Here is a 19366-nt window from a genome sequence, read left to right as displayed (position 1 = left end):
AAAACATTTTTTTTTTGCAAAGATACATAATTTTTACAGAAATTATGTCAGTTCAAAATGAATTGAAAAATTAAAGTCAATGTGACAGTTCAACATGGTTTTGCTTATTTGCAGAGAGAAAAAAAATGTTGACAGATATTACGTCAGCTCTAAAAGATATTGGAAGAGGTCAGAATATTATGAATTTTCGTCATAATGGTACCAATCTTTTTATTCTATTATTTCACTGCTACACCATTGTTTTGAAAGATTGGACTTTAAACTAATCAAGCTCGAGTAAGACTCGTGCTGGCTGATAAGATTTTTTTAAGAAATAATTGATGCTGATGGGTAATTAAAAAAAAAATGTTTGTATACGTACATCTTTTCGTTGGGTTATGCTTTGGAACATAATTTTGACGTCAAAGTAAAATTGAAGAAAAACCTTTGATTAAAATTTTATACTTTTTTGATAATCTACAAAAATTTGACATTTTGACATTTTTAAAAGTAAATAAACTAACTCATCTGTTGAAAAGTTTATCAATTAGACCCCACACATTTAAGCTGATGCTAGACCAGCTGTGTTTTAATTTGTTTTTGCTGCGAAGAATGATTAAACAATATTAATAAAACTATCGGTACAGATCAAAAGTTCAATAGCTGAAGACTATCATAGTCTTTCAATCCTTTAAAAGATAATCAAAAATGTCAGGTACCAAAAAATGTACTGTTCTTCTTTTTGACACGGATATTTGAAATTTCAAAATCAGGAAGAAGGACCAAACAGTATTTGTTTAAAACCATTTACTGGAATTTTTTTTAATAATCAAAAATGTCATAACAAAATGTTGTGTAGGACATTTTAAATATTGAAGAGCGTCATGACATTTGTACCTGGGTTTGACGTTTATAGATGAACTAGAGAATGAAATTCCACTATTTGTCAGTGAAATTCAGCTTTAAAATGTTGACTGTTCACGGTAAAAACATGGCGGCAAATATACGTAGAGGTATATAACAAATGTCAAATTTCTTCAATCAAGTTAAGCTGCAAATGTAATGAGTACGCTTTTACTCTTAAATAGTTTGCAATTTTGCAACTGTCACACTGACATTTGGTTGAAGAATTTGCAAATCGTGGTGAGTTTGCATCTTTTCTTCAAAAACAAACCGTTAAAGATGCATACCATTTGAAAGATATAAACTTTACTCTTATTTTCATCATAAAAACGTATTTGAATGTATTTAAACGAAATCAAGTTATACATCAATAAAGAAATGCCAACCGTGTGTCGGTATTGTAATTGATGTTCAAAGTTCAAGATATAATTAAATAAAAAATGTGTGTTTCTTGTTTAACTAACAAAGTTATATTATGACGAGATAAAATTGAAATACTAATTTTTCTGTCAACAAAAACCCTGTGTATGGTGTGTGGTCTTTTATTATTTCTTTTCAAAGACTCAAATGCCTACACGTGTTTGTCGGAATGAATTTAGTTAAATTTACGTATCTATATCTCTCTTTACTAATCTCAATAATTCTTTATAATATAAACAACTGATAAAACTTAAAAGCATTCATGTAACACTTGTAATTTTCTTTGAGAAAAAAATGTATTTCAGAAAAAATAATAATAAATATTTGTTGACAAACAAAACAAACAATTATTATTTACGTTCGGTTCATACGCAGGTATAGACTTTTGTATACATAAGTGTTTATTATTATCTAAGAACAAAAAAAGATCTTTAAGATTGTTTGCTATCGTATAAAGATAAAACGTTACAAACGAATAAGATTTTTCTGCTTAAAAAGATTAATGGTTTTATGTCTTTTTTGCTGCTTAGCGAATATGAATTTTAGTCTTCAATTTCTATCCAGTTGAATGAGATTTGATCTTCATAATATAATCATTGAGCTGAGATTCTTGTATACTTTAAAGCAAATCTTTATTTCTTATGATGAAGAATAATTTCGGGTTATTTTTGTTGAATAAACAATTTGATAGAAGTTTTCGAGTTGATGAATTGCAAATACTTTTGTTTACATATTTCTTTTCAGCTTTTTGATATCCAAGAACTTGAACATTTGCAGAATCTAAAAAATATAGATACAAATTATCGATTAAAAACACAGAAAACAGTCTCCTTTCGATTTCAATAGTGAAACAGAGATTTCTGGAAACCTAAATGTCAAATTATTCCTCTTTTGAAAAACTATATTGCTCATTTATTAAGGATTTATTTTTTATCTTAGCGGGGTTACTTAACACTGCCTAAGGTCAAAGTCTTCTCATGTTGTATTTCCTTCGAATTCCCATCATATTTTAAAACTTATATAAATTCTTTTGAACAAACCCCAATTCACCTGCAGGTAAACGTAACGTATACCTCTTTAAGTTATCATAACATCAGTATAACCTTTAAGCATTTCTGCAAAACTATAAAACCATTTCCAAAGCATCTTAATGCGCGCAATGAAGCCATAGACAAAAGCAGACATTTCAAAACGCTTTGCCTACATTAAACTCCTTTTATTTCCATATTTTTCAACCGTTAACTCTCAAAAGCCTCTGTGAAACAAAAATTTACCTAGATATTAAAAGACTCCCATCTATAAATGCCCCTCATTATTTTACCACGAAACCAAAAAAACCTATCCAAATGGCCGAACCCGGATTAAGTTGTTAGCGTCGCCTTAATGCATTCCAGCTTCTCCTTTAGTTTGTGCCGTGAGGTCTACATTTTCACAAATACAATAGATAGATCTATAAAGTGAGGTCTTAACAACGTTATATATGGTATATATCACCACCATGATTTTCTTGCTTTCGGCCTCCACAATTCTATAGTAACTCCTACATTATACCTTCGAAAAGACCGACGAACGTGGAACCGAGACGACGAAGACTTCACATACAAAATGAAGGTGATTCTTGGCGGCATGCAGCAGCTTCAGTTATATGCATGGATATAACTACGATGAGAGTATTTGAAAATAGTGATAGTACTAGATCTACCACGTTGCATTAGTCGTGGGTATATTTTGTCTTGATCACTAGGTATTCAATGAAATTTTCATTTCGTGTTATTTTGTTTTTGTTTTTTTTTTATTTTTGATTTTTACTCTTTTTCTTTTTGTCGTATTGCGCGATCTTTCCTTTTGAACTATCTGCCCACCATGAACATTTTGATCTTGTTTTTTTTTGTCTTCTTGCTCAACTTTTTTTTTCATTTTCGTGTATGCTATTGTTACCTCAACGAATTTAATTTCTTTATTACGGGTTTTTGAAGTTAAAAGTGTTGCCGGGATGTTTTTTTTCTAAATAATTTCAAAAGAAAATGATAATTTACTAAATGGCGCCCAAGTGGAAACCAATTTCAATCAACTAAGAGTTTATGTGACTTGCACTTTTAATTTTGTCACTATTAGATTAAAATTGTATTTAGCAAGAACTGATTGTAGAGATTGATTGTAAAAATATGAACGTATAAGTTAGATAATTATCATAACATTCATTTAAATGGCGCCCAAGTGAGGATTAACATGATTTTAATCGATAAACTGTTAAGAATTATAAAGAAATTGCGTTTGACTTAACTTAAATCTCTTATAATCTAAATACAATCAAATCTTCAAATGGAACATCTATCAAAAGTAATTTTGACTAAATATCTACCAACTTCGATTAAAAATCAAAAAGAAATTGAAAGGAATAAATAGGATTTCATATTCAAACATTACCCGTGTTTTGTTGGAAAATCTATCAATAGTATAGTAGGATTTTAGACGAATAACAAAAACAATATCCACAGCATGAATACTGCCGATAAAAGTTAAAGTAGAATCTTCCTAAGGATGGGTTTTTGACATTTATACGAGTCTCGAATGGATCTTATGTGATTTCGTTCTCAAATGTTGGTACAATTGATATTGCATTTGTATCTCGATGGCTGTGTTCGTTGAGTAGTAGAGCATTTGGAATCATGCGTTTTTCATTGCGGACAAAAATCAATCGGTAGCTGTTGATATTATTTAGTTATTTTAATGAAAATGGAGTTTGATTTTCACAAAAATTTTCCTCTATTTGTGTTTTTTTTTTTTGGAAATTATTATTCTGACAGATCTTCTTCAAGTTGTACCAATTTGTAAATACAAAAATCTGGCTACTGCCGATGGGTTTTCTTGGGATTTTTCTACCATATTTATAGAATGCCAAAAAAAACACCGGTATTGTGTTTATAACATCTTAGTTTATAAGAATAAGTTTCGTTGCTATTAACATGAACATGAGTTAAATGGCGCCCAACGTTAATAAAGAAAGCATTTAAATCAGTCTGCTGTTCTAAATGGTTAACAAAATATTACAAGTGGCATAATGGTTAGTGTTTTGGACTGTTATGTCAGATGGCTTGGGTTCGATCCCTGCTTATGCCATCTAAAGTCTTTTCACGGGTACTGCCTCTTGCGAGGTATTAACCATTTCTTTTAAAGTAACTCTTGTCATAAAAAAGTGCTTTCTCAAATAAGCCGTTTGGATTGGGCATATAAACTGTAGGTCCCCTCTATTCCTGGAATGGTCGAGAGTTCACTAGGTCACTAGGTCACTAGGCCTTGGTTCTCAACGGACTGTTGCGCCACCCAATTTATTATTATTTATAACAAAATAAAACTTAATGACTAACTTTTTTGATAATCTAGAGAATATTCGAAAGAAACTATGTTACGACATAGTCGTTTCATTTAAATGGCGCCCAACAGAGACGATCAAAAAATATAAACATTGGACAGCATCAAGCCTTTGAATAAACAGATACACAGACATTTTTAAATATATATTAACCAAAAAGCTTCTATGAGCAAATAAAACAACTATGAATTTATCATAAAAATGGCACCCAACGTAAATCGTCTCATACGATCTAGATCAGGAATGCATCATATTAAATGAAAAACCGAAAACGAATTAATCTCATAGAAGTTTAGCTCAACAACTATGAATTTATTTTAAAAATGGCGCCCAATGTGGAGTTATACGATTATTTAGATGAGAGTTGCATTATATACAATGAAAATCCCATAAAACACAAATCTATCTAACATCATAAAACTCTAGGGACAATTTGGCACATCATAGCTAGGAAAAGTTTCAGTTAAATGGCGCCCAACAATGATGAAAAATGAAGAAACCAAAAAAACTTCTTGGCAACACTCGAATGCCTTTTGGAGTCTTCTTCGTCTGTGCGCTTTTCTGTATTATTAACCCAAAAAACTTATATAAGCAATAAGGACAACTATGAATTTATTTTAAAAATGGCGCCCAACGTGGGGATTATTTAGATAAGAAGAGCATTATATCATTTAAAAATCCCATAAAACACAAACAGATCTAGCATCACACAAGTCTAAGGACAGTTTGACATATCATTGCGAAAAGATTTTTTTTAGTTAAATGGCGACCAACAAATATGAAAAATTTACAAAAAAAAAACTTCTTGACAACTTCTACTCGGATGCCTTTTGGATTCTTCTTCATTTTGTGCGCTTCCCTGTATTATTAACCCAAAAAGCTTATATAAGCAATAAGGACAACTATGAATTTATTTTTAAAATGGCGCCCAACGTGGAGCTATACGATTATTTAGATGAGAAGCGCATTATATCAAATACAAATCTCATAAAACACAAATCTATTATACATCATACAACTCTAGGGACAATTTAGCACATCATAGCGAAAAAAGTAGTTTTAGTTAAATGGCGCCCAAGAAAGATGATAAATGAAGAAGCAAACAAAAAACTTCTTGGCAACTCTCGGAGGCTTTTCGGAGTCTTCTTCATCTGTGCGCTTTCCGGTATTATTAACCCAAAAAGCTTCCATAAGCAATTAGGACAACTATGAATTTATTTTAAAAATGGCGCCCAACGTGGAGTTATACGTAATTTAGATGAGAAGTGCATTATTTCAAATCAGAATCCCATAAAACACAAACCTATCTAATATCATACAACTCTAGGGACAATTTGGCACATCATAGCGAGGAAAAGTTTCAGTTAAATGGCGCCCAACAAAAAAAGAAAAATGAAGAAACAAAAATAAAACTTCTTGGCAACACTCGGAGGCCTTTTGGAGTCTTCTTCATCTGTGCGCTTTCCGGTATTATTATAAAATATTTTTTTTTTTGATATCATTATTTATGTCAAGAGATAGACGATCGGCTGTAAGTAGAAAATGAAAAGAAGAATGAAATGTTAATAGTAATAATAACTTCATCTGTTCCGAGATCTTTTGCTGGCCGAAATAAAACGGTTTGGTTTCTTTTTTTTTCTTTTTCATTTTATTGCCCTCGTATCTTTTCCCTTTAGCATGGTTAGGTTCCTTTTTTGTTGGACATTGATGTGGGTTTGTCTTGATACGAGCACAAACAACAACAACAAAAACTTAAATGAAATAAAACGAAACCAATCTTCATGACCGCAACAAAGTCCCTCATCGCATCGTATTCAGTCCGTCGCTCGTCCGTCTTCATCGGTAGCAAGATATTCACGTGTTGACGACGACGACGATGGTAATTATTTGATCAATTTGCGGGCGGTTATTCTGATAAATGCAACGCGGCGGTAAATGATGTGAGAAACAGGAAACCGGATATGCACCGCAGAGCGCAAGCGTGATGTTGTTGTGGTGTATTGCATAGTTTAGTGTTTCTGTTTCTCGATCCTGCCCAAACAATCGAACGACACGATGCGATGCATGGTGCACACTTTCGTGTTACGGTTGGTATTTCCTTATTTTACGTTTGTTTTTTACTTACTGCTATTCTACATTTTCTAACTGCAAATTTATTGAATGAGAGGTTAGGTATTCCGTGCACGTAGATCAAAGTGAATTCCATAATAACAAATATATGGGTTGGGTTTCGTGTTCGTGAAAACAAACACACGAGCATTTAGATATGCCTTTGTGTATGTAGGATGCATTTGTCTGTGCTTTTGATGTTTATCAATGTGGGAGACAACTCCGAAGACGACGACGACAATGACGACGACAGCAATGAAGACGACAATGATGATGACAGCGATAACGATGAGCAATTCCTCGTTGAGGAGTTCCTCTTCCTTTTCTTTTGCTTTGGAGATAAATTCGCTTTTTTTTCCGTGTCACAAACCTGCACAAAATAATAAAACAAAAAACGAAGAAAAAAAAGAATAAAAGAAAACGTCAAATGCATCATGTTTGCAGAGTGTGTTAACAAATTCTCTTTGCATACACTTCCATTTTTATTTTTCGAATATAAATCAAGGTCAATGCGAAAAAAGGCGATTCAAAAAGTTGGGCAACTCGCAGCTTGGTATTCAGTTGTACCTGCTACCTTTGGCTTTGTTTTAAATGGTTTAGTCTGTAAAAATATAAAAAAAAACTGTAAAAAAATACAAAATAAATTGAAATTCAAAAAACGAGGTGCACATAAAAATGTACAGTGACAGCAAAGAAGAAAAAAGGGGGAATTAAAATCGATTGTATTCAATGGAGGATGTTTTCAGAATGAATGGACGTTTTTTTTGTTTTGTTTAAGTTTTTACTGTCACTGGTTTCCGCTCTGACTTGTCACTCTTTGACATATTAAACAGGGACAGTCTGGGGTTCATATAAAATTTGGTCAACTTAATGGAAGTGGAGTTTATTTGTACTTTTAAAATTTGATTTTAAAAGAAGATTAATCTGCAGGAGGGTTATAATTCAATTCTGTACTAATTGGGCAGCCATTTTTATTTTGAAATTCCAAAGTTCAGTTACACTAAGAAAATAAACCAACAAATAATCCTTTGCAAAACTTTTTTTAAAAAAATTGGCAGCACTTTTTTCAATGAAATTAAGTTTGACAGATGCAGTGTGATTTAAGCAGTTCAACTAATATAAAACTTGATTTATTACAATCTCTGTAACATTTCAATTTTGATCTTGCCATAAGTGAGTTTCAACAAAACTAACAGAATTTGGCGTCAATTCCTAGAAAAATCGCGGTTGTATGCGTTTTTATTTTTTTAAGTTCGGAGCAGAGCCTTAACTGTCAAACAAAAAAGTATGCTTCTGAACGTTCAGAGCTTCAAATTTGTGTTTCTTTTTCAATTCTGAACGTGTTCAGAGTGTGCTCTTTGAGCTCAGAATAAAATAACTGAGAAGACCGAGTTGAATGCTGAACACATGCATCAGAATCAACATTCTCACTTTTTTGAAAAAAAGAAAACAATTGAAAGCTTGGTTGATTATAATTATAGTTTTTCCATTTTAATTTAAGTTTTGAATTATTATTTCATGTTTCGATGAAAGATAATGACAAGTAAATTGACAAATGTCAAATAGCGATAGCCAAGTATTCAGTTCTGTTCGAAAAATAATTCTGAGCTTTCAGAACACGCTTTGTTCATAGGATGTTAAGACCATGCTCGATATGCTCAGACTCTGTTCAAAACACTTTACTGCGGTAAAAAAGAAAATCGCTTTATACATGGTATAATTTATGTTTACCTGCTATAATGCTCCATCATATTGAATTTTTGACTGACAAACATGGGCTGTATTTGTTCATCTGTCAAAAAATTTGTTGTACAAAACTGAAATTTTATAAAATCAAAATACAAGATGGCGCATAAAATGTCGACGACAAGTTGTCTACAAAATTAAATAATTATTGCATCTATGTCTTGTTGACGTACCGTTTGTATGTGCTTCAGTTGACAAGTGTCAAATTTTCATTAACATTTGCCACCATATGCAAAAATTATAGCATCTTACGACACTGATATGACATTTACACCATCTTCTAGGTAATATTGGAGCTAAATCAATTGGAACAAATTGACAGCTTAGAAATAGAACGCAAAGAAAGACAACATGATTTCAAGTGTCACTTTGTCTATAAAGCAAATCTGTTAGCGGATCATTTTCATTTTCTCACTACTATCATATCCCTTTAAAGGTTGGTACCTACGTAACCTTAAGTTGTTGCTAATTCACCTCAAGACTTAAAGACGAAAAAAAGCATTTGGTGTATAACTATGTTCATATATATTTTTCCTTTCCGTCACACTGATCCATCAAAAACAACAACAGGTGATATCCATTCCAACCTAATGATGATGAGAATGAGGGATCATCGTAATGATGTTGTTGATGTCCCGAAAGACCAACATTATAGTTTCTGCTACTACGCTACCCATCAAGTCAATTTTGCTCCTCTTTTATTTTTATTTCAATTTTATTTCTTCCTGGACAAGATATTATGTTGGGTAAGGCATCTCTCTATATCTCTCTGTCTCTATCACTCACACTTGTTTCAATATACAAGATTGGAATTTTTTCTTTTTTGGTTGTTGATGTTGGTATTATTTTTCTCTTATTTTGGTATTATGTTGTTGTATCTTCATCCGCAGGGACCATTATCATCATTATCCCCATATGCTGTTTGCTGTCGTTGTTGCTCTCTGTTACAGCAAACTATACACTCCATGGAGTATTAAAATTCTATAGGAACGAAGAACAACAGCAGCTGCAAACTCTCCTCAGAGCACTCTAGAATCAATATCTCTGAAATGCTTCTTTTTTTTTGGTTTTTTCTTCTTCGATGTTGGTGGTCCCTTTTGGTCGATCACCATTAAGACATTAAGAAAGAACGACAGGGACAGCATGATGTCTAATAAAATTTCATTGTAATAGTCCCTTTTACTTCCTATTTATATTTCTGTTAGTTGCCCACTTGGAATCATTTTCGAAAACGAAAAATTGTAACTGAAATAGACATCTATGCCAGTCCCTTTTTTTAATTTTAATGTTTGACAGCTCTGGGTCTTAATTATGTAAGGTCGCCATTAATGTCAACATGACGTTAGACGTCATTTATCATTTACATTTTGCGTTTGTTCTTCCCTCTTCTTTGCCGTAAACCCATTATATTCTAATTAGTTTGTACGAGTAGATATATAATGTGAAATTCTTACTTAGACGGTCGTAAAGTTTTTGAATTAAATTTTGTTATTTTATGGTGGCATGCGGCGGCGGTGGTGGTAGTGGTTGCCTGCAGAGTCGAACCGAACTACGACGGACGATAGACACATTCAAACGACTATATACACTTTTCTAGAGTTTAACTTGGGTGGTCCCATCCATTCAGTAGTAGTAGGTACCTAGTTCGTGTTTATTTCCCACAGCAAAAATAATAAAATTAAAATAAAACACAAAAAAAAGTAAAGAAACAGAACTTTGCTTCTAAACTGAAGTGATCGCAGCGCGCAGCGGTCGGTATTGGCTTCAGTAGTGGAGCGGGCGTATATCGCATCGTGTAGACTACTTATATGAATGTATGTATTTATGTGCGCTGAAAATGAAAAGAAAACTTCTATATCTAGGAACATGTGTACAGCAGACGTTTGGCAGCAGCAATCATTTGGCATATTCAATGCGCTAAATATTTTGACAGATGTCATGTGGGGGGTCTTTTTTTGGCCTATTGTTTTCATTATAATGATAGACTTCCATGGCATACACTGTACACATGTGTGTCAGACTTTTTGCAACACAAAACAGCCAAAAATTTTTAAAGATTTAAATACTTGTTCAATACATATATATTCAAGATAGCGAGTCGAGTAGGTATATCTTGAATGTAGATGGGATGTATTTAGTTATACTGTCAGTCAGATTCAGATAGCTCTCTTGGGTGGTCTCGATGTTGGTTTTGTTGTAGATGTTGTTGTTGTTTTTGTTGCTGTTGTTGATTATAGAGGTTCAATCAAAATCGCTGAGGGTACCACCCAAGAAGATGGCTATCAATTTTAATGTCATGCGTTCGCGTTGAGTGGAAGTTATATAGGGTATACGTAGACGACATACCTACATATTTTGTAGATATTTCTTGAATTTTTTATATTCACCCCACACACGACATTGAAGATACTTTATTATACCTACTTTATTTTATTTTGCTCTTTATTTTCGTTGTTGGTTTATTTTATATTCTTCGGTAATAAATAGTAACTGTCATTTGATTGGTTTTTATGCTTTTCAAAGGGGTTAAGAGATTTTGTTTAATATTCTTTTAGGTCGTCGAACATACCTATTAGGTATATATGTATGTATGTATAACTTTTGAGTGCGTGTGTGGTCTATATGAATACAAATAATAATAAATAAAAATTAATTGATTTTTTCGGAGAAGCGGAAATAATTAATTTTATTATTCGAATTCGAAATTGGCATCACCGCTCATCCAATTGAAAATGTCTACGAGTTAATTGATTTTATTTTGATAAAACGATTATTAAAAGAAGAATTTTGCATTTTGAATCGGAGTAAAGCACTTTTGGGCCAAACGTGATGTAATTGATGTCCTGCGTGGATTCACATTTTTTAAGAGGCATTGGAAAAAGTTCAATGAATTCTCTATAAGATCCGTTCAATTCACAAATTTCAAGATCACATTGTGTTTGACAGTTGAATTAATAATCTATACCTATATCCTGGAACTTATATCTTATTTTGGACATGGGTTATGTGCGATTCTTGTTAATTGAAAGTTAAACAAAAGTCTTGAGAGCTTCTCCAGTCAATCTTTAATTACTGCTCCAAAAGGGAGTCAAAAGTTTATTTAAGGCGGTGTTTACATTGTATTTTTATATTTGTATTTGACATTTTTTATTTGCCAGATTCGAGGTTCCACAAAAATACAAAAATTAGCTTCAAGTGAAACATTTCAAAATTTTGTACTGTGTTCAATTTGTCAGCTTCAATCTGACTCAAATCTATCGAACAGTCGTTGATAACTTCTGACACTCTTAATTTTGACAAATTGAACAATACGTGAAGAAGTTAATATCATAAACAAATAAAAAATGCTTATATTTTGAATTTTGGCATTTACTACTATTACACCAGTCAACTGTCAAATTGACTTCCATTGGATGTAATCGTTTTTTCTATTTTCTAATCAACATTTAATGAAAATTGAACGAAACTAAGAAAAATTCCCTTAAGAAATTTGGCCAATTTATATTTCTAAGATCTTTCAGATTCTTGGACTTTCAGAAATATAAACAACATTTTTCAGTTTTGCTGTCAGTAATCTGAAGACAGAATTTTTCTGATTCCATTTTATAAGAACTCTCTATCGCATAATTGAAAAAGAACACAAAGTTTAAATGAATAGTAAACTTTTTACATAGTTCATTCTCCAGCTTTGTCAATATATATGGGAAAATTCTCAGATGTCTTAGAAATATAAACAGACCAAATGTTTTACTATGTACTATTAAGGGCTTTGCACATGAGAGCGAACAGCGAATGAACTAATGGACGAACAAACGTGATTTTACACATTTAAATTATAAGAAACCAATTGACATGAATGTTAGGATGGTAAAATTTGCATTTTGTTCTCTAAAACAAAAACAGTTTGGTAGTAACGAATTGAAGTGTGGTTGCTACGAACTGTCAAACTTAATTCGCGTCCCACTCGCAACGAATAAAATAATCGCGCGTACTTAACCTAAAAAATCATTCTTGTTTTGGCTTCGGTGGTGAATGGTGTTTAGCTGTGGCTCCTTGTCGAACTTCATTCCCGACGAATTAAAAACTCTCATGTGAAACAAATGTCAAATTCGACGAATATTCGTTCATTTGTTGGCCGTGCTCATGTGAATAGTCTTTTTAACCAATTTCAATGTACATTTAGCTGTCAAATTAACTTCCATTTGGTGAACTTTTTTCCTTCGTAAGCAATGCTTAATAGAAATTTGACGAAACTAATTGCCCAACTATAATAGACTTAACCGAAAGTAAGCTAATGTCAAAACCGAACGAAAAGTTATCAGAAGTTATCGTCAAAACAAAAAGTAACAATTATGGATTCAAGTAACTTAAGCAAATTTGACATTTGCTTAAGCTCGAGTCATTTAAATGGCTCTTGCGTAATTGCGCGAAAGTAAGCGGAATTTAACGAAACTTAGGAGAACGTCTATTATGGTTAGTGACATATAAGCCTGCGTATTGGTTCGTTCCCTTAAACTGGCTTAAGCTCGGTTAAGTCTATTATAGTTGGGCATTAAGACAAACTTAATTAAAAGATTTGGCAAGTTTATATTTCTAAGATCGTGAAGATTTTGTACTCTCAGGAATATAAACAAACTTTCTCACATTTGCTGTCAGAAATCTGGGAATAGAATTTTTATGATTCGATTTTTCAAGAATTCTCTTTCGCACAATTTTAAAGGGAAGACAAGAAAGACAGTTTATTTGATTGCTGGGTTAAAATGTTTCTTCGTCAATCTGACTGAGAAAATTCAAAGTAATCTTTCAAATATGAACTGGGCATTTCATAAGGAAACTCCTTGTCAAAAAAGCGATGATTTGATCGAATTATCTTTAAAATTTTTCATGAACTGAGTGATTTATTGACTATAGGCTCAAAAAGATTTATCAATGCGTTTTTAACTGTTTTAAATTGCTAAACCGCTAAGATTTATCTAAGTTCTATTTGTACATCTTTATATATGAAAAGGACAGCCAACTTCACTAAGCATAATGGCTGAATCACAAACACGCTTTAGCTTCGGCTTCGTCTGCGCTACGATGGGTTTGCTTCGGGGTTGCTTTGAATGACATTTCTATTATTTCATCCCTCCAAAGGGCTTATATTTTGTTTGTTGACTTTTTTTACAGCTGTCAAGCTGTCAGACGATTGTCAAACGAAACGTGAGGTCGAAGCTCGGTTGTGTGAATTCCTAAGGCTGAACTCGTAAACGTAAACTGATGATGAGTGTAGACTCGCTTAAAGATTTTTCGCAGATCTTTCAAATTTGGAATAGGCGATTTTTTGAACGGGTACTAAACGGACTCGGTCACTACCATCGCTTTACTTTTCCTTGCTTAGGTTTCCAAAATGCGCCACTTAAGTAAGTAAGTAAGGTTTCCAAAATGAGCCTCTGTTTATTGTTTCTTCAAGATCTCTTTTCAGATGTTCTATGAACACGAAATAAATCTTTTGTATGTCCGCCAAATTACATCTTTAGGTTACGTCTAGATGTCAAAACTATTGTTCTCGTAGAGATAAAAAATTTAATTGAAGTGACAACCATTAAAAAGCTTGTCAAAGAATAAAAAAAAAAAACATATCAAAGATCTGCGGTCTTTAAACCTGACAACAAAGGGTTCGTCAACCTTACTACCAGCTGTAATTTCAGCCATCTGTTCATCCAGCTTGTTGGTAAATTAAACCCAATGTAAGAAATTAAGTCATCTATTTTTTGTGTGCTATTCCAATTTTGCGCAACATCCTTCTAGCATCTCTCGAAAAATTCGTTCTTCCCATGAAAATTGAGACATTTAAAAAAATATATTAGTCGTTTATGTCATCATCATCGTCTTAAAAAATTATCTACGGTTATTTAATGGTACGTACCTACCTAACCTACCAAATTTTATTTTGTGCAAAACATACATAAAAGGTTATTTCTTCTAAAGAAAAAAAAAGATTCGATATGCAATCATTGTTGTCGTTCATCTACCTGTACGCTGGGATTGGGATAATCGAATCCCAGAAATGTCTGTTTATTGAAACATCAATTTCTGTAACTCAGGTATAGAGATCAAGATCACGACCACGATGACGACTACGGAGACCATGACTATGTCAAGACAGCATCAGTGGTCAATACAAAATATTTCTTTCGTCACGGAACGTTTAAATTCAAAATCGTTTTGCCAAATAATAACAAAGGTATAGGTAGGTAGGTATTTCCTTTTCTTTTCTCTTGAAATCCCAGAATCTTGGCCCCTAATGTATCATTCTCTCCATTCCAAACTATGTATATGCACATGAAGTGTTAACAACCACCAAAATTCTTTTTCGATATCTTAATAACAAAGACCACCGACGTTATGGACGATTCCGACAAATTTTCGGAAGAACAAATTAACAGAAATCCAGAGAAAAAAAAGAATACAATTTTCAAGAAATGAATTGTGATTTGTGACAGAAGACCAATTCGAGAGAGATGATCAAGCACTGGAATATGCTGAGCTGTATGAAGAGATGAAGATGACGATGAAGACCTACCTGGTGATGATCCCAAACAATGAGGCTCTGTGTGATCGGTTCAGCTGAATTGAGTTGTATACGACGAATGACTGAGGACCGACGCGACGACGACCGTTCGACGACAACGTGCCAGGCCTATAATTTCGGATTTGTGGAAATACACGAGGAAAGATTAAAACAAATTCTTAGAAGTTAAAAGATGTTACAAAGGAGAAAGAATACAACACACAAACAAAACAATGTATACTTATACATCAGGGACTTACGGAAAAAAGGTTTTCGCAGCATCGTAACAATTCCAAAAACAAAACAACAACGATTTCAAACGAAACTCGAACAAAAGCATTTATAGCTATTTCTGTGTAGGCCATCCAATCCGTACGTCCTCCAACGCGCCACCACCACAACTTACGGCAGCCGCCGCGCCGATCTGTCGTCGTTGTAGCCGTAACGTAGCACGTCGTCGTCGTCGTCGCCGTCATTGCTAAGCCTTAGCCGCCATGTAGACAGACCATCAGCCTCTTCTCTAAGTAGATTCTGATGTTGTTCAAGCTGCGGGCGTTTACCGATACATCCGCATAAATACATACATTTTAACATAAATCGGCAACAATTACAATAACAACAACAACAACAGCAAGGGCGGCATTTCCTCCCGGTCGCGTCGTCGTCGTCGATCGTCGATCTTCGATCGTTTCTCGATCGTAGTTGTCGGTTTAGTCGATGCGCTGTGCGCTGCGCTAAACTGCAGTCGCAGCAGTTGCAGTTGCACTTACAGCCGCTGCCGTCACCGCCCGCCTGCTGTGAAAAGTATGCTGGTTGACGTCTTAATTATCCGTAGACACACACGGAAATGCTAAAATATGTTCCATGCCGCGAACTCAGCTAGGCCATAAGACCAAAAACACAACAAGGCCAACAAAAGAAGTACAAAATTGTATGTAGGTACGTTGGTACTTCGATTGTACAAAGGCGGATTTAACATAGAGAAACGGTCTAGGGCGGCAAGTTTTATAGGGCGAAGTCTTTCATATGTACAAGATTTCTTATATATTTTAAAATATGAATTTCTGAAATTGACAGCAGTTTTAAAATAGTTAACTTAACGAATTCGTTAAATGTGACAGTCATTGTTTTGCTTGACTGACAGCTACAACTGTCACTGTTTTTTTTTTATACACTCACGAAAAACCTTATTCAATGGAATTATAATCAAACTGAAAAGTCTCTCCAAACTGTCAAAGTTAGAGGAATTGTTCTGAACCTACATACGTACAAAACTGACAATTTCTAGGAAATAGTTGACAACAATTTTAAGATCTTTTTATTCGCTCGAAACATTATGACTCATGAAGAGAACATTCTTAAGGTCAAAGAGAAATGCCAAAATGGAGAAATGTCAAAATGAACTGTGCAACTAAAAACTTTGTTTTGTACAACTGTCAAACTATAAAATATATAATATACAAAACATACAAAACATACAGCTCCATATTTGGTAACATCAACTACCAAATAATCAATTCAACATTTAATTATTTGTAAAGCTACAGCTTCATTTTGACGTTGCAGTGGTTTTGTTTAATGCTTTTATGTAAACTTAACGAATTCGTTAAATATGACAGTCATTGTTTTGCTTGACTGAGAGCTACAAAAATTACAAAGAGTGACAGCCATTTCATTTTTTCCCAGAAAAAACTTATTCAATAGAATTATAATCAAGCTGAAAAGTCTTTCTGAACTGTCAAAGCTAGAGGATTTGTTTTGAACCTACATACGTACAAAACTAACGATTTCTATCAAACAATTGACAAACATTTTGAGATTTTTTATTCGCTCGACACATTTTAACGCATGAAGAGAAAATGACAGCAAAGTGTTGTTAGACATTTCATCTTTTTTTTTTTAAGGTAAAAGAGAAATACTAAACTGTCATAATGAATAATGCAACTAACAACTTTGTTTTGTAAAACTGTCAAAATACAAATAGTATACAAAACATGCAGCTCCATAGTTGGTAATATCAACTAGTAAATAACCAGTTCAACATTGAATTATTTCCAAGCTACAACTTCATATTGACGTTGCAGTGGTTTTGTTCAATGCTTTTATGTAACTGTTCGTTAAATACGTGCTAAACCATTATAAGACATTTTTCGTGTTTTGCTCAGAAAAGAGTTCTGAACATAGTTTGAACATCCTATGCACAAAATGCGATTTTAGCGCTCTGAAGTATTTTTGAGATAGAATTGAATACTTAGCTGTCTATATTTGACATTTGTCATTTTCTTCTACAGGAACAAGAAATAAGATTAAAAACTTAGATTAAAAACTGGAAAAACTAAAGCATTCAATTTGTTATGAGTGCGCTCTGAACAAGCTCAGAAAACGTTCAGACGAAAGAAAGAAACACAAATTTGAAGTTCTGAACGTTCGGATGTAAAACAGAAAAACAATCGATTGTTTGACAGATCAAGTTCTGCTCTAAACTAAATGAAAAAGAAAAACGCCTTAGACAACCTTAGTGTGACAGTTTGACATTACCAGATTTACACGAGTGCTAACTTGTCAAAATTGACTAGCCAAGTTCATTGTCTTGAAAGAAAAGGATGTTTTGAAATATTAATATTGGATTTTATGTGGATACTTTCTGGTAACAATTTTGAATACTGGAGAGTAAATTCTGTCAGACTGACATTTGGAGACAAGTTTCATTCAAGTTGTAAAAAGTGACTTTAACTGTCACAAATTACAATGTTCATTAATGCAATGTGCTCTCTCTGAAGAAGGGGCTTAGTAAATCTGTCCCTGTTTGTGCAGATACCTTTGAGGTTCATTTCAGATTTAAGTTTGTTTTTATCTATTTTTCAGTCCTTTCCTCCTCTAGGTATGGAATGAAATACCTTTTCTGTCGTAATTCTGTTATGTTTTTTTGTTGTATTTTGAAGATATTTGGCTTAAAAAGTATAAAGGTGCCTATGGCGTGATGGTGTGGCAGAGGGATAGGCACCGGTATAGGTTTTATGACCGAAAGACAAGAGCGCGCACATTGGGCGTTCGGAGAAAATTGAGTTGTTGCCCTGTGATATTGTGTATAGTGTTTAATATAACTTACCTACCTAAGCGATATATAGTGGTTAGTTGGTAAAGTTGTAAAAGAGCATTGAGCTTGTGAGGTCTCATTTTATGATGGGACCCAATCTTGGGCATTTATGGGTCCATCACACTGGTTGGTCTGGTCGGGTCGGGTGGTTCGTTGTCAAAAAAGAAAAAAAAAACACATGGGCGGCTGGTGTAGTAGGCTTTTTCTCGGGTAATAAATATAGGTGTACAAAAAATTCTATGCCTTTAAAGGTTGATACCAACCTATATACGTTGTAAGATATTATATCTTTTTGATTCAATGGAAGCTGTGTTTTGTTTTTGCATTCATATAACCAACGATCTTGGGGATTTCTGAAAGGTTAAAGAATGCAAAAGAGAACAAACTAGGTAGGCTATCGAAAGTATTCAGGGAATTTCCAGGCTCGTTCGGAACTCTTCTTTAATTGATAACATCATCGACTTTAGTAGGAAGGTAAAGGTTTATGTAAGGTAGAGCATCTTCGAGGTATCTATAGAATGTTCGCTTTCGAAGAAGACATAATCTTTATCGTAAAACTGAAACTTTTTTTTATTATTTTTGTTATTCTTATTGATAGAATTCTTTCGGAAAGGTGAATTGGTTTTGTGACCCTCATTAGGTGTCACGACGGAATTGATGGTCGCTGATTGAGGGAGACAATCAACAAACCAAACGAATGAACGAACGAACTTAAAAGCATGGGAATGGAATTTTATCTGAAGTCGTTGCTTAGCTTATTTTGTAGAAAAAAATATTATGAATTTATATGATAGGTGATCAATTCTAATCATGAGGGTCTGAGACCTCACGAAACACTGCTCTGAAGAGGAAGCTCTTATCTATGATGGTTTCAGGAAAATCAGACTTTATTTGATCTTAATTTAATTGCTCAATTCAAAATCTCAAAACCAATCTCTATATTTTGTGTCTTCTTTATATTTCCAGGGAAAAGCAAGAGGAAGTCGAACAGCGATATACCTACGTTCAGTGTTTCAATCTCACCTCCAATCCCTTGGCTATTCGGTACAGAAACATGCCGGAAAAGTGCTATTTGTTGCGATTTTAGTCCTCAGTACATTTTGTGTTGGCCTTAAAAGTGCCCAAATGCATTCCACAGTAAATCAATTATGGATACAAGGTAAGTTCTCAGGAAGGTCTCCACTCT

The 19366-nt window shown here is 33.5% G+C and overlaps 1 protein-coding gene across 1 annotated transcript in view; it reads left to right on the top strand.

Moving 5' to 3' along the window:
• Positions 1-19366, top strand: part of LOC129939398 (protein patched) — a 34156-nt gene that overhangs the window by 10550 nt on the left and 4240 nt on the right. The window contains exon 2 of the mRNA XM_056047396.1: positions 19147-19339. Coding sequence (XP_055903371.1) covers positions 19147-19339 — 193 coding nt within the window. The remainder of the gene's footprint in view (positions 1-19146; positions 19340-19366) is intronic.

The sequence above is a fragment of the Eupeodes corollae genome, chromosome 1 (assembly GCF_945859685.1).
Source record: "Eupeodes corollae chromosome 1, idEupCoro1.1, whole genome shotgun sequence".
NCBI classification, from domain to species: domain Eukaryota; kingdom Metazoa; phylum Arthropoda; class Insecta; order Diptera; family Syrphidae; genus Eupeodes; species Eupeodes corollae.
Note: the sequence above shows the minus strand (reverse complement) of the source record. Positions and strands in the feature narration are given on the sequence as shown.